This window comes from Nylanderia fulva, unplaced genomic scaffold, assembly GCF_048542155.1.
Source record: "Nylanderia fulva isolate GAGA-0341 unplaced genomic scaffold, ASM4854215v1 Scaffold45, whole genome shotgun sequence".
In the NCBI taxonomy this organism is placed as follows: domain Eukaryota; kingdom Metazoa; phylum Arthropoda; class Insecta; order Hymenoptera; family Formicidae; genus Nylanderia; species Nylanderia fulva.
Genome location: NW_028190532.1, coordinates 1,582,562 through 1,599,566, shown reverse-complemented (window position 1 = coordinate 1,599,566; position 17,005 = coordinate 1,582,562). Strand labels below are relative to the sequence as shown.

The 17,005-nt window shown below is 34.8% G+C and overlaps 1 protein-coding gene across 7 annotated transcripts in view; it reads left to right on the top strand.

The window, feature by feature from the left end:
- The first annotated feature begins 507 nt into the window (after positions 1 to 507).
- Positions 508 to 17,005, top strand: part of LOC114944381 (uncharacterized) — a 34,604-nt gene continuing 18,106 nt past the window's right edge. For 3 of the 7 annotated variants that reach the window (XM_085486564.1, XM_085486567.1, XM_085486566.1), the window contains exon 1: positions 13,072 to 14,141. In XM_085486564.1, coding sequence (XP_085342690.1) covers positions 14,081 to 14,141 — 61 coding nt within the window. In that variant the 5' untranslated portion in view covers positions 13,072 to 14,080. Of the gene's footprint in view, positions 683 to 13,071; positions 14,142 to 17,005 lie in introns of those variants that run through there. The other 4 variants (XM_085486563.1, XM_085486562.1, XM_029320271.2 and 1 more) reach the window with 4 other exon arrangements.

Here is a 17,005-nt window from a genome sequence, read left to right as displayed (position 1 = left end):
TTTATTTCATTCGATCTTTTCCATTTATTTTCTTCTCATCACTTTCCCATCTTTTTCTTTTATTATGGCTCATTTAATAATAATTAATTACCTTTTTAAATAATTAATTATCTTACACTTGCTAAGCAAAGTGATTTAATTCACAAAAATAATGATCCAGCTTCATACAAATCTTTTCTCATCCGTCTTCTCCTCTCATTTCATTCTCCCTCTTCCGTTATTATTTTTTCCGTAATTTTCCTCTTTAAAAGGAGAGAAAAATAGATAGAATTTACGTTGCAACAGTTAATGATCTCACCCGCGTCATTCGAATAAATAATCCATCAGGGGTCCAGAGCATATTCGTATACGAGCGTCGCTAACTGTTCCTTTCCCTTCTCTCTCTCTCTCTTCACTCCTTTTCCCTGATTTTGTCTCTCTCATCGACAGTTGCCCCAGCGTACCCTTCTCCACGTTGGAGCCGGCTTCGCGCCCCTCTTTCTTCCCTGGTGAGCGTGTCGGTTCGGAGCGGAGCAGCAGCTGACGAACGTAACAATACGTTGTTCCCGGTGCACGGTAGCACTATGTGTCGCACGATTACTAGAAGGAGAAACTACCAGAAGAGGACCGCCACGGTAAAGCGGCATCTCCGAGATAGAGCGTCCTGCGATATAAGAGCCCTGCGATATACGGAGCAGATCAGGTAAGCCGAACACGAGACGCGCAGCTCTAACTTTGACCCGCTAGCTGCGAAAAGTCAAACAACGAAAATTCAGAAAGGACGCGCGAGAGTTTCTCGCTGCGACAGATATCGCCCAGCAAACACAGTATATAAATGTTATATACTTGAGCATGTTACATGTAACATATATGTTAGTTGTAATTTCCCACTAATAGATGTAACATTTTTAATATTACATATATTACATTGTAGTTATATTGTCATTATATCCCAAGATGGCACTGACTTATCAATGCATCAATGTGCTATTTGGTATATAATTACAATATAATTACAATGTAATATATGTTATATTAAAATGTTACATCTATGAGTGGGAAATTACAACTAACATGGATGTTACATGTAACGTACATGTTATATTACCTGTTATATTCCGTTTTATTATAGCAATATAACAATTATATATCGGTGTTTGCTGGGATCCCCAGCAAATACAGTATATAAATGTTATATACTTAAGCATGTTACATGTAACGTATATGTTAGTTGTAATTTCCCCACTCATAGATGTAACATTTTTAATATTACATATATTACATTGTAGTTATATTGTCATTATATTCCAAGATAGCACTGACTTATCAATACATCAATGTGCTATTTGGTATATAATTACAATATAACTACAATGTAATATATGTTATATTAAAATGTTACATCTATGAATGGGAAATTACAACTAACATGGATGTTACATGTAACGTACACGTTATATTACTTGTTATATTCCGTTTTATTATAGCAATGTAACAATTATATATCGGTGTTTGCTGGGATCAAATCTCGTCTTGATACATCAAACGATGCAAAATGAAAAGTAAAAACGATTCTTACGAACAAATTTATTTATTATTAATAAATTGAAGGCTGAAAAAAAGTGCTAAAAATCTTGTGAGGAGGATGTTTGTTAATTTAATATTGATTGATGCTGTAATTTCATTCTTTGGACGCTAGATAAGATACGATTGTATTGTAAATAGTAGTATAGTAGTATAGTACATAGAGAGAATTTTCTCTTAGAACTTGCCTTGAAAATCATGGTAATTGTGGAGAATTTTATAAGAGTTTCTCTGATTAATATTTACCACAATAATAAAATATTAATATCTACCAATAAGATATAAAATATGCCCGATTAATTTTACTATGTACATATATATATATATAGATAGTAAAATTTACTATGTGCATATTAATATTTTTTATTGTGGTAAATATTAATCAGAGAAACTCCTAAAATTCTTTCAATACCATGTTATCTCACGATTATCATAATTTTCAGGGTAAATTCTAAGAGAAAATTCTCTCCGTGTAATAAGACAAAAATTGTTTTCAATGTTATAAAAATAAATGTGAAAAAGAGTGTGAAATATATACAACAAACAAATATAATTTAAATTGATACAGTAGTGGAAAGTATATTTAAATATTTAAAGCAGGCAGAAATATCGTGACTTTCTCGAGTGTGCACTTTTGATAATTAAAAAAATAATAATTTCGCGGAATAATTGATATATAGCAAAGAAGAAATGCAATATAAAATATTGTGGTGAAATATTTATATGCAATTATGTATGTATTAGTTGCCTGTATAATATGTGGGTTACCGGCGTTGCATTTTCCGATTCCTGATGCACCGCAAAATGCATGCAGAGAGAGATTATTTACGATTGATATTTTTAATGAAATAATATCGCGAAGAGGGATGATATTTCCATATATATATAAATTGCCAGAGGTTCTCCCCGCACAAATTTCTATGTACATATAAAATATATTAAAATATTTATAATCGGCAAAAAGGCATTTACATATGGACGCCATCGCGCTCGCTCTATCTTCAGAACTTAGAAGCAGCGATTATTGATCGATCTCTTCTCTCCAGCAGCACAACCACTAACGCGCAAATTAATCGCGCGAAAACTCGTGGCCAAATCTTATAGCGTATATATATATATATATATATATATATATATATATATATGTATATATACATGAGTATTTTTGAAGATGTCATTGTAGATTGTAGATACCTATACACTCGACAATGTACTGGTTAGAACCACGCAAGAGCAACCAGCGCATATCGAGTTAGCGATGTATTATCACTTTTGATTATAAAAAGTTACGCTTTTGATTTTAATTTGAGCTTAGGCCGTAATTATGTAAATTGCTCGGTGAAGCATGGTATATATCATGAAGAATGTCTCATCGCGACTGTTATTAAAGAGCTGTAATCGCGTGTTTTGGGAATATTTCAATCTAACTTTACAAGATAAATGCTTCAAAATAAATGCTTAATAAATTATCTTGAATCTTCTACAAAAATATTTTCCCAGAACACGCAAACATATGTGTATATATCGATCTTTTGTAGATCTGAACCCTATTAACAATTAAATTATATTATGATTGTATTGTATATTTTTCTTTAATCTTCTTCATTATTTTAATGAAATCCCTGTGTATTATCTCACATAATATATTACAATCAAATTATACACACTTATTGTATACAATAAATATACAGAGTGTTTAAAAATTAGACCGACAAATTTTGAAGGCAAATAGAAGACTTCAAAATGAATATTTTTCATCATTACTATTTTTCTCTACGACGTTTTCAATGATATGAAATAGTAGTTTGTAATTTAAACAAACATATAATTAATATTGAACAAAACACAGAACAAATACACAAAAGTAATTCACTCTTTTTATAGTAAATGCTCAAAAAAATTTCATTAATTTCAATACAAATTTGACAAACTAAAAAGTTATCGTGCAGTATTAAAACTAAATATTATAGAGAAAATTAGTATTAACAAAACATATTTTGAAGTCTTCTTTTTCCCCTTAAAATTTGTCGGTCTAATTTTTTAATACACAAATATATACACTTTTTCTTTCGGAAATATAATTTGTAATGTGCACATTATTGGATTTTCTTTTGTGATATTAAGGCAATTGAAGAATCATTGGCGTTCATTATGATTGTATAGTAGCTTCTATATTGCATTGAGTAAAGTTTTATCAGGTTGAAGCTGACAATAAGCTCTCATTGGGTTTCACATAGATCCGTCCCTGTTTGTATCGTAACATGTCGTCGCGGAAAAGGAGGAAAAGGGGATTAGAGCTTTACCAAGAGTCAATGATCCGCACGCAGGCATTCCTCTCTTCTCAGGCTTCACTGACAACGAGCGAGGTGTCTCGTCGGATACTTTCTCATCTACTATCTCGTTGATCACGTTCCCTCATTATACAAGCATATATTTCTTTCGACGGAGCGTTAGAAGTGAATTGGAAGTCGATTAATATATATATATATAAGCATCATAATAATACACAGGGGTTTCATTAAAATTAATGATGAAGAAGAGATTAAAGAGTGTAATATATATATTACAGAATAAATTAATGCATCCCATCGATCAATTTTATTTATGGACTCGAAGTAATGAGAAATTTTAAAGACTTGGATTAAAATTTTGGAAAAAAGCACGCTCGCACTCTCTTTCTCTTAATACTTCAGCTTTCCTTAATTGGTGAACACGCGCGAGGAAGTTCTCTCTTTGGTTGCTATTTATGGGCCCGGAATAAAGAAGATATTCTCAAAGGGTGCAATTAAAAAGTAAGAAACAGTATGTCCTCCTTCTGTCGATCTCCCCATCTTTCCGTAACTTGGCAGAGACGATATATCCGAAACAAACTTCTCTTCTGCTACTCCTTATGGAATATATAAAGACAAAAAAATGCTCATCTCTTTTCCTCTTCCTCTTTCTTAAATGCAATTAAAAATAAGAGCCGTGACCTCCTTCCGTCGATGCTGTCAATTTCCTCCCTTCTCGGTAATCGAAGGAGTCTCTACTTTCCGCTTCTCTTCATGTACGAGGAAAAGAAGAACTCCGAGAACTCTAAGAATAGTAAATTAAAAGTTAAAGAGAGAAAGATGCCCTCCTTCTGTCGATATTATATCTTCCTTCGGAGCGAAATTACGCTCCAAGAAAGACGCTCTTTTTCTAATGGGTATCCAGTTCATCCGCACGATATCCGAGAAAGTTCACCTTCCTCCTCGTGCACATACGTGGGAGTGATAAAAAAAAGTCAAGAATCTTCTTTTCAAGAGATCGAAGCTAATGAAGACCGCGATCGATCCTGTTTTCCCTCGTACAGATAATAACATTCTAAAAATAAAATCCCCCGAAAAAAATGCAGAATTCCCGTTCTGGTCCTCCCGTTTCCTTTTTCACGAGCTTCTTCCGTCCCCTCTGGGACATACACGTGAGTCAAAGAGGTCGGCCCCCACACATACTCTCTTCCTCTTCAGAGGAGGAAAGAGACAGAAGTGAAAACGGCGAAGAGAGAGAAGAAGTGGAGAGAGGCGCGAGAAGAGTAGTAGGGAGCAACGCACACACACACACACACACACACATACACATAGAGCCGGAGGAACCCGGAGGAAAGAGGTTCTGTTATCCGGTCGCGGTCCTCTCTCCTCTCGATGGTGGCAGGTCAGTGTTGCCGCGCTCGTGGCCGAGAACGGCCACGTCGGTCCTCGCCGGGTAGACACGTCTCTTCCTCTCGCTATATCTTTCGCGCGGGGGTGCGGAAGCAACCCCGGGACCAGGGGGTACGTCGCGTGCCCACCTCACGACAGGAGTGCGTTCGCTGGCGGCGGCGGCAGGCGACCCGGACGATGCGTCACGCGACCCCGGGAGTAACACCGCCGCCGCGAAAGCGACGCCACTGCGACCAGGTATGCGCCAGGTATACTCGGTGCCTATGAAAGGGCCCGAGAGAGGGTCCCGCTTCCGTTCGGGATACGATCGCGCCGAGGAGGAATTATATTATCGCGCCGGAAAGAACCTGGCGCGAGAGAATCCCGTCTCGCGCGCGCGATATATGTATATATATTGGTGGAGAACCTTGCTTGCTTGCTTGCTTCCCGTGTCTTCATTCTTGCGCGAATTGCGATATCGTATATCTTATTTATCATATCTTTTTTATCTTATTTATCGTGTCATATCTGATTTATTTTGTTGTAATAAAGGTAGATAGAAGTTGGATAATCTAAGGTGATGGTAAACTAAATGATTCATGATTTTGATCAGGGTTGGGTAAGTTAATGAGTTTTTTGAAGTAAGTTAAGTTCAAGTTAGCTGCTTATAAAATTAATTTAGTTACGTTAAAAGTTGGATGAATGACAAATGAACTTAGTTCAAGTTAAGTTAAGATTAAATTAATTAAAGTTAAATTAAAAATTAATTTTTAAAAACATTTATATTAAATAATTTTGATTTTTATGTAGAAATATATTTTTTAGTAATTACAATTGATGAAAAATGAACATAAAAATTAATAATACTTTATTTTAAAAATAATATTCAGAGATAAAAGAAATAGAAAGATTAACTTAGGAAAAAAGTTAATAAGTTTAAGGTAAAAAATAAATAGGTTGAAGTTAATACATTTTAAATTAACTAAGCTAAGTTAAAAGCTATTAACTTTTTAACTTTTTTTTAACTTTTTTAACTAATTAATTAGTTATTACCCAACCCTGTAGTAAACTAAATGATTCATGATTTTTATAAATAATTAATGTATAACTGAATAATGGATAGTTATAAATAATGGATAATTATGTAATAATAATTTAATAGAGCATGGTGAAGGATGTAAAACAAGGTTCTACTTGATGTACGTGAAACTTTGTACATTATGATATATATGGATATTGTATATATAAAGAAGCAGAACAATATGTATACAATACTTAGAAGTATAAATTAAAATTGACAGAAAAATATATTTTTACAGTGATAAAAAAAATCTTTTATTTAATGTTGGATGATATTCTTTAGTTTGTAAAAAATGTGCTTACATTTAACAGTTAAGATAACATTTTCATTGATTTGTACTAAAGAGATTGATGTCAATTTACTCAACGACACCAAATATTCAGAATTCTAAATTATAATTACACATTTGATAAAAATAGTTTAATACTATAAAAATTGAAAAATTTAATGTTATAATTTAAAATGTAATATATCTTCTTTATCAGCATATTAAAATTTTCAGATTTTTATTAATTATCATAGATTTAAATAATTATTAAACAGCACATCGTTCTGTGATATACAAAATAAAAAAAAAGTTTTTATAAACATGAATCCAAAAATGCTTTCCCTTCAAGTTATAGTTCCCTAAAATTGGAGGAAAAAATCGAAAAACGGATTGTAATTCTTGGAGACTTTCACTTCTCGATCTGTGAAACAGTCTCCTACAATACATACCTATATTTTTCGATTTTTTTCACCCATTTTTAAGGGGGCTGTGACTCGGAAAAACATTTTTGGACCCATGTTTATATAGGACTCTTTTTTATATTTTGACTGCTAGAGAATACACTCTTAAAATCTCTGACACAGTTTTGGAAATACCCTGTATACAGGAAATGTTTGAATTATTCGACTGTTGCGCGGCTTAATTTTTGGAGCGTTACAATTCGAGCTGACTTGGTTGCAACAAGGCACCAGGGATCATAGATCTTCTCTTCTTCTCGTGATATATCTTCCTCTTTTTTTCAACAGGTCGTGGTCATCGCGTCACGCCAAGTGAATTGCGCTTCGCTTCTCGCTCTGATACCTTCTACAGTTTAGCATTGATCTTGAACTCTTTTGTACAGAGATTTCCGAACCCGCGCGTTAAAACTCGTGATCATCTTTAAACGATATCTCCGATTAGTCTCGACGAGCTGAATAATTCTTCTAAACCGAACCGAATCCATATATTTTGCATAGATTATTTTAAATTTCCCCTAGTTATATTTATTTGTTCGATTTCGCAGGTGAAGCGCGCGAGAATAATTTTCTATTTCACCCCTTTAAATATGTATGCGTAGTTATTTAATGGCCGTAACACATGGAATGTTATCCGCATCTACAAACAGAATTTTAATCGGCACACATAATATCTAACTTCTTTTCACATTATTTTTCTTTTTAATCACAATCTGTTGATTCATCTTCTCTATATAAATATTGAACGTTTTGAGAAGTATTAAATAATAACAAAAGCCAAGTGTTGCGCGATCATATTTTGAGATATGGCTCTACTTGGAACATATAGCACGAGAATACCGAGACGCGCCCTAACCAGACGCGCGTACCGTCTATGTAAATATGTAAATACGTATAAACCGAGGCGGGAAACAGCCGGAACCCTCTCTCCGCTTCTTTCGGCAAAACGAGAACAGGTTCCCGCGCGACGGCTTTTCTAAAATCTCCGGAATGTATCGCCTTCGGGTGGATCTTCCCGTCCGCAGGTAGTTGATTTAGGATTTGCCTATACGCGATAATTATAGGGAAAGCCATTAAGAGAGCGAGAATTAATTATAATGCCTTCTACGAATCTTCTAACGCGCAGAGAATTTTCTCTTAGAATTTATATCCTGAAAATCGTACTACTTAATCATAGGACAATATATGATATTGGAAAAATTACAAAAAATATTAAGGTGTAAATTAGTAAATTAGTATTAATTAATACACCGAAAAAATTATTAAATTAATTTAAAATATTTATTTTAATACTGCCTAATAAGTCATTTATTTGAAACAAATAAATATTTATTTGTTTTGAAAAGGATTTTCTTAATTATATCAAATAATTACTTTTCACATCAAATCAATATTATTAGTTTCAAATAAATTATTTATTTAGCAATATTGAAATAAATATTTACTCGAATTCAGTAAATTTTTTCATCAGGTATATTAATTAATTGTATCTATGTATAATATTAATAATTTTATTATGCGTAATATTAATTAATTTTATTATGTAAATAGTACATTTTATTATGTACATAGTAAAATTAATCGAACATATTTTATATCTTATTATAGATATTAATATTTTATTATTGCGGTAAATATTAATCAGAGAAATTCTTATAAAATTCTCCATGATTACTATGATTTTCAGAATAAATTCTAAGAAAAAATTATATCTCTGTATATACGTATATTATCTCTTCTTACTTTTACATCATTGCCAGAGGGAAATGTAAAATGTGTTGCAAGGAAAAAAAGTGATCATTTCATTTATTTGATATGACATTTTCTCCATTATTTTCTCTAGTTTTATACTTTCGAATTCTTCGTCTAGATAGGTCTCAGAATTTTTCATCTGCAAGTTTTTAAAATTCCAAATTTTGAAGCTGAAATAATCTTTTTATTAGGATATTTACATCTTGAAAAAGCGACGCTAAAAAGTTGTATATCCTTGAATCCACGTATTCGCAAGATCACTCGTCACTATTCAAGTATGATTTCATTTCTGGAATTGCGCAATATATTCAGATTTCACGAATAACAAATACACATACATATTCATATTATAGTACGGATAATCAGCTTTCGATTTCTGATGTGTAATTCGAGAATCACTTCTGAATAGAGTTAGAAATCGCGGCATCCTTGGACACCCGGTATTTCCCGGTCGTCTCCGTCTAGTTCGTTTTTTCCCTGAGTAATTCTCTGAAACTCTCCTTTTCCTTTTATTTTTCTCTCCTCTCTGGCGATGCACCTTGCACCATAAAGTCCGACTCCTCGGCGTCATCAGTACGGCTTGTGGCAATGTAAAGTGGCCGTGTATAAGCCGAGGCACGGTGCGTAAGACAGATGTTGTTCCTAGAGGAGCAAATAAAATCAAGGGAAAAGGAAGCGAGACGATTACGACGACGACAACGACAGTCAACCGTTCTGTTCCATTACCCCGTTGCATCTCGTTCGAGTAAAAGCGAGAAACTCGGCCGAGAGATCACCGTGAATTTTGCGCGTGAAATGCAACATTTCGCGAGAGGATGGAAAAAATCCTTATTTAAGCATATATACAGACGGACGAAAACACGTGTCTCTTCGACATTTTTTCTCTGGTAAAATTACAAAAATTCGTGTAGAAAATATGCACATATTTATGTATTTAAACGTTTCGTTTTCAAACTGCTCTTTTTTACAAATCAATTTCCGTTCCTGCATTGCGCGCATAAAGAGGAATAAAAATCAATTAAAAAATAAATAAATAAATAAATAAATAAAAATAAATCGATCAAAAGAACTGCTGATAAAACGCAATAGGGAATTGAAATTTTCACGTCGCGGCGGCGGCACTCACGGTGCCGTTAAGCAACGGTGCATCGCCTTCGCCGGTGCGCTGCATCGCGTTGCATAGCAGCGGAATTATTTGATGCGCGCAGAAGATTGTGAATAATCAACATCGAACACTCTCCCGGCGAAATTGGCGCATATCGATTCAACGGAATGATAATTCCTTAGCGACGGAAGCGTTGAACGCATATATATGTGCATTTTGTCCGGTCAAGTGCTAGGATGCACATTCCAAGTGCACTGCACTTTCTAGCGGTCGGCGATCCGGCGCGCGTCTTCCGGTCTTCGAACTTGGGAGGAATGACGCTAATTACGATTCAAAATATATCCGGTAATGATCGTGTAAAAGTGATCGATCGTTTTTTTCCTTCGAGAAAAATTGATGAACCCTCAACGGATGAGGAATCAATTTATTTGAGCGTTAATAAAGATAATTTAACGGCTATAAGAGAGTATTACATCGGTCGTTTTCCTCCTGCGTTTTTCTTAACGATCGGCGGATTAAGAATAGTATAATACATGCTCCTCTTACAGCTGCAAAGCAGCGGTCGTCTTATATATGTTAAGTTAACGGTATGGTAACGGTCGTACGCGGATGTTAACTGCGATATTAACTGCGCGATCCTTAATGCCGCCATAATCGTTGGCCCATTACTCAAATTACTTGCTCTTGCTATTAACCGTATGAGAGATGCAACGCCGCTGCAGTCAAACACATTTCGTTCTTCGATTAATTGAGAAGCGTATCCCGAAGGTCGACCGACCTTCCGATCAATCGAGCGATTGCCTTCTTGAATTCTTTATTATCACGTACAAAAGATATATTATAATTCTACACATATGTGTTCTATAATCCCTTCAATAATTCTCATTTCAATTTATCTTTATTATTATGACGGCTCTGACATTTGAATTACAAGGATGCAAAACATGCGCATGAACGCTAAATCCTTTTTGACATTTGAAATTAATTATGTCACGTTTAATTAACCCATTTCTATTTTGTAGTGCATTATACATATATACATATACATATATATATATATATATATATATATATGTATATATCCAACAATAGTTAGCAATACGCAACGCGATTCAATCTATACACGGGAAGAATTTTCTTTTAGAATTTCTTCTGAAAATTATGGTAAATATATATGGGACAATAAGAAGAATTTTATAAGAGTTTCTCTGATGAAATATTTATCACAATAAAAAATATTATTACACGTGTATACATAGCAAAATTAATCGAACATATATATTTTATATGTCATTGCGGTAAATATTAATATTTTTTAAGAGTTTAACTAGGCTCTGTAATATATAAATATAAATTTAACATATATAAGATAAGCAATAAGAGCCAAATCGCGGATGACAGTGCGTTATTCTAAACGAAAATAAATTTTTTCGTTAGAATTAAATACCTGTGCACAAGGCACCAAATTTTTACTTGGACACGGCCAAGATATAAAATTGGAATAATCTCTACAAGAGATTTTTAATTCCATGTATCCCCTATTCCCCCTAAAGAAATAAAGTGCGAGAGAAAAATATAGATCCGAAAGTCGCAGAATCGGGAATCGAACCCGAGACCTTTCGCTTGCCGGGCGACTGCTCTTCCAACTGAGCTATTCAGATCCTTTCGATTCTATACTTTTCTCTGTTATATATATTAATGTTGGTAAATAAACGCCTTTAAGCCAGCGTGTATAAATTAAGAGTTTAACTAGGCTCTGTAATATATAAATATAAATTTAACATTTATAAGATAGGCAATAAGAGCCAAATCGCGGATGACAGTGCGTTATTCTAAACGAAACTAAATTTTTTCGTTAGAATTAAATACCTGTGCACAAGGCACCAAATTTTTACTTGGACACGGCCAAGATATAAAATTGGAATAATCTCTACAAGAGATTTTTAATTCCATGTATCCCCTATTCCCCCTAAAGAAATAAAGTGCGAGAGAAAAATATAGATCCGAAAGTCGCAGAATCGGGAATCGGGATTTATATCTTGGCCGTGTCCAAGTAAAAATTTGGTGCCTTGTGCACAGGTATTTAATTCTAACGAAAAAATTTAGTTTCGTTTAGAATAACGCACTGTCATCCGCGATTTGGCTCTTATTGCCTATCTTATATATGTTAAATTTATATTTATATATTACAGAGCCTAGTTAAACTCTTAATTTATACACGCTGGCTTAAAGGCGTTTATTTACCAACATTAATATATATAACAGAGAAAAGTATAGAATCGAAAGGATCTGAATAGCTCAGTTGGAAGAGCAGTCGCCCGGCAAGCGAAAGGTCTCGGGTTCGATTCCCGATTCTGCGACTTTCGGATCTATATTTTTCTCTCGCACTTTATTTCTTTAGGGGGAATAGGGGATACATGGAATTAAAAATCTCTTGTAGAGATTATTCCAATTTTATATCTTGGCCGTGTCCAAGTAAAAATTTGGTGCCTTGTGCACAGGTATTTAATTCTAACGAAAAAATTTAGTTTCGTTTAGAATAACGCACTGTCATCCGCGATTTGGCTCTTATTGCCTATCTTATATATGTTAAATTTATATTTAATATTTTTTATTGTGGTAAAAATATTAACCAGAGAAACTCGAATTTTATAAGAGTTTCTCTAATTAAATATTTCTCACAATAAAAAATATTAATACACATGTACATAATAAAATTAATCGAACATATTTTATATCTTATTGTGGTAGATATTAATATTTTTATTGTGGTAAAAATATTAATCAGAGAAACTCTAATTTTATAAGAGTTTCTCTGATGAAATATTTATCACAATAAAAAATATTAATACACAATAGGTACATAGTAAAATTAATCAAACATAAAATTCTTTCGCACGATTACCCTGACTTTCAGGGTAAATTCTAAGAGAAAAATATTCTCTCTGTAGAGATACACGCGTTAATATTTTCGATATAGGGAAAAGACGTAATCGCAACGTATCGAAACGATTATCCTATATCAGGCAAGGCAGCGTTCGCCAGGTTAATTGCACGAGGGTGAGATTTCAGGCTGCTTCCTGGCGGCGATCAGAAGGGTGGTGGCGCAGGCGCGAGACTTTCGCAATCCCTTGAGAGGGAAACTGACGTGGACTTCGGCGGCAATTTGCAGGGAGGAAGGACCAAAGTTTCCTCAGTGTTTTCGCGCGCGTCGAGCACTCGCGATCGTCGCGAGAATTTTCGCAAGGATGTACGCTCGCGAGATCTTCATTAAGGACTCGTCGACAAGTGCCGCGTCCTTCGAGGATACCTAATGAAAATTATTCGATCAGTGACGACGCTAATTGTAGAGCGCGATTAATTAAATTTTATATAATGCGCGAGCATTATTATTGCTCGCTCAATTTAATTGTAAATCCCCGAGCGATCGAGGGATACGATTCAATAGCTTTTGAGCTTGACTGTCGTCATTTTAGTATTAGTTGAATATTAATTCGAATCAATGGCACATAAAGCCGGCGGTCTCGTGTGCTGGGTCGAGTTCGATATTTTTGTCCATCTTGGAGTGGGAAATTATATACCCCGATACATGATGTAAACACTCGATAAATTCTCTACCGGCGATCTTGGCAATACGTCAAACGAATTCCGTGAATTTTGCCTGCGATTCGAAATAAATTTATGCCCCGAAAGATAATTTCATTTATTTTCAAAATTTTCCAAGTGGTAGTATTAGTAAAATTGCAAGAAAAAAAACTGCCTTTAATAATATTCTACATTAATTAAAATTTTTTGTAAATATATATTATAATTTATTTCTTCATTTCACCGAATGAGAAACAAGTCTCTGTTTCCTTCCCGAGGGTATAAAATATTTTGCGTACAGATTTTTCGAGTTGCACTAAAAAAATGTCTACTTGCGGATACGATTTTTCTCTATTAGCTTTTATAAACCGAATGAAATTCGAGATCGTCAGCACGCAACTGGGAAAACTGACAGATGCAAATATTTATAACAGTTGGCAAATATTTGTAACATTTCCAGCACGATGGTATGAAAGAATGAAATTGACCCTCGAATATAGCGCGGCTGTTTAGCGTCGCGCGGTTTCCGGGACCCGGTGAACGCGATCGATACCTTTATCGGAATCGCTGCGACCGGGCGTATGTAAAGAAGAAAGTGTCGGGGTAAAAAGTATGCAGCTACTTTCCAGCTTCATGGGTCGCCATACGAAGCGAGGAACTTCCTTAAAAAAAGGTACGTCGCGTCGCGTCGCGGATGAGCGCGCTCGCGTTCTCATGCTGGAGCCACGTGACATTAATTAGCTGGTTCAACACACGCACGGGAAGAGAGGAAAGACGGGAAGCGAAAATTTCACGCGTGAGAGATACGCAAAAAGATATCAGAATTAAGATTACGAGGACAACTTTTCTCTGACCTTCTTTCGCAAAAGGAAAAAAACCAGATTTATCGAGCAAACATTTCTTTTAATATGCCGCGACACCAAATTTTATATCAGATAAATAAACGTGTATTTATTTACTAAACGTGTGGAATAAAGAGATCTATATACACGGTTTCACCCCATACAGCACAGATTATTGCAATTATATTGCAGCAACGTTGCAATGTTGCAAGTTGCAATGCAATATTATAAAGACATTGCAGAGATATAAGTGCACAAAATTCCAGCACACTTGTAGTAACATGACATTAATATTTCGGAAATATTGCATGTAATCCAAATTTTATAATTTATATATTGTAATATATATAAATTAACTACAACGTATTTTCATTAATGATTTATTTACATTTATATACCTGTATATGCAACATTAGTTTATGGTTGCAATAACAATGCATTATTGCAAACTCATAACATATTGCAATATTGTTGTAATATTTTGTTACAATCTTCCAAAAAGCGGACATTTTAACATTGCTGCAATTCAACAGCAATGATGTAGCAACATTTTGCAGTGAATTTGCAATATTGCAATGTTGCGGTGAAAGATTGTTGTAATGTTTTTGCAATCTATCGGTGCTGTATGGGACTTATCACGCTTTGTTAGTTCACCTTCTTGGTAAACAGAAAAGGGGCTCAAGTTTGAAAACACATATAAGGATATAACTTGTATATTTGCGCTATATTTGAAAACTAGGTCCATGCGAATACATGAAATATCGCCAAGATTTCCCATCAATATATAACAAAATGAGTTCCAATTTCTCTCTCACGATTTGACTTTCGACGTTCGCGAGCAGTTTGCGTCATGCACATATGTTGTGTGTATAAATATCGTCCATATTAGTTCCATGTGACATGATAAGACCGATACACCATGTAGCTGTAGTAACGTTTGAGCAAAATTGTTGAGTTTCTCCGCACACGCGTGCAGAAACTATGTGGAACGCGGCGATAGAATATTAAGGTAAAGCAGGCGCATGATCTAATAACTTATTTGATCGATACCCTCGGAAGTGCCTATATAACATCAGCGTGAAGCAGTTACGCTCACGCGATGTGGATGCTTCGTGACCAGTTTTGTACGGTACGGCGATCATCGAGAGCATCGAAATTGCTTTTCGTGGAACCTCTATGAAGACACGAACCCAACTTATCAAACAAACGCCCGATTTCGAGTTCTACTTCAATTCGCGTCGCGGACCTGGAATACCTTTTTCTTGCTCACTTAATTAACACGTAAGACGTACACGTGTGATATACATTTTTACGCAAGTTTCTAAATATAATTTTTATAGAGATTACATATATACGCACGTGGAGAAGGAGAGAGAGAGAGAGAGACTTGTGTTTATTTTATCGATTTTTATTCGTCAACACATATCGTAGGGCTACTTATTCCGACTTTGTTATCGTAACCGTATACGTTATTCGCGACACGCTAACGAATACTTTCGTTATATGTCGCGTTATATATATTCGAAACACGCGCGAAGAGAGCGTGATTCGCCAAATTCAATCTACGGAAGTAATTACTCTTGGCACACAGTTGGACGCGACGTTCAACCACATGAAAGGTTGCAACGTTATTCCACCCCTGTATGTGCCTCCATAATGTCAAGGTCGTGTTCTCAATTGTCGTTCTTATCCTCCTTAGTTTGATTTGTCGTGTTGAATCAATCGCTACCTGTTGCGACTGCAATATTGAATTGATGTGGACACTGCCAATCATATATATAAATCATTTATTCGCTGGCTACAAATTTTAATCAACTGTTTCTGAAGTATCAAAAATGAGCCTCTTTTTTCCAGGAAGTCCTTAGAGATGTCTAATAATAAACTTTTTCTTTTTCAATGGCAGCTTAATGAGCTGTTTCTGAAATATCAAAAATATCCAGAATCTCCGTTTCGAGGAAGACCTCAGAGAGATCTGATGAGAGATCAACTTTTTTCTTGTTCAATTGCAGCTTAATGAACTGTTTCTGAAATATCAAAAATGTCCAGAGTCTCTTTTTCTAGAAAGATCTCAGAGGTCTAATGAATAGCTTTTTCTTTTCTTCTTCAATAACAGCGTCAAGCAAACTTTTCCATTCAAGGATATCCTTTCGTGTAGTTTTATTAAGTATAAAGTATATTTACAGAATAAATCAGTAGAAACGTGATTCGAAGGGCCGAGGAAAAACGATCGTTAAGCGAGACAGTTAGCTAAATAAATGGCCGGAAGATTTCCGCGGGGTACGTCGCGTGGATGCATTTCTCGGAGTGCATGTATGCACTTCTCCGCGGTAATAATTCTTAGGCGTGACACTTGTCCTAGCTCCTTTATCGGTGCACTGATTGATATGCACCGCGCACCCTATCCGTAGAATTGTAAATTTATTATAGACTATAGATCACTAAAGTGTAGGTTCACTGATCGCTGACTGTAGTTCCGCTTGAATTAAATAAAATTCAATTAACCCTCGGAACAGGCAGTAGAGACTCAAAGAACGTCACGATAAAAAGAATAAACTATGAGAAAAGATCAATAAAAATAATGGGATACATAAGCTCATCATCTTTGCTTTAATTATTAAAATATATAATGATTACGCATATAAAATAAATGCTAAGATTATCCTCTAGTTAATCTATAATTTACACATATATATAT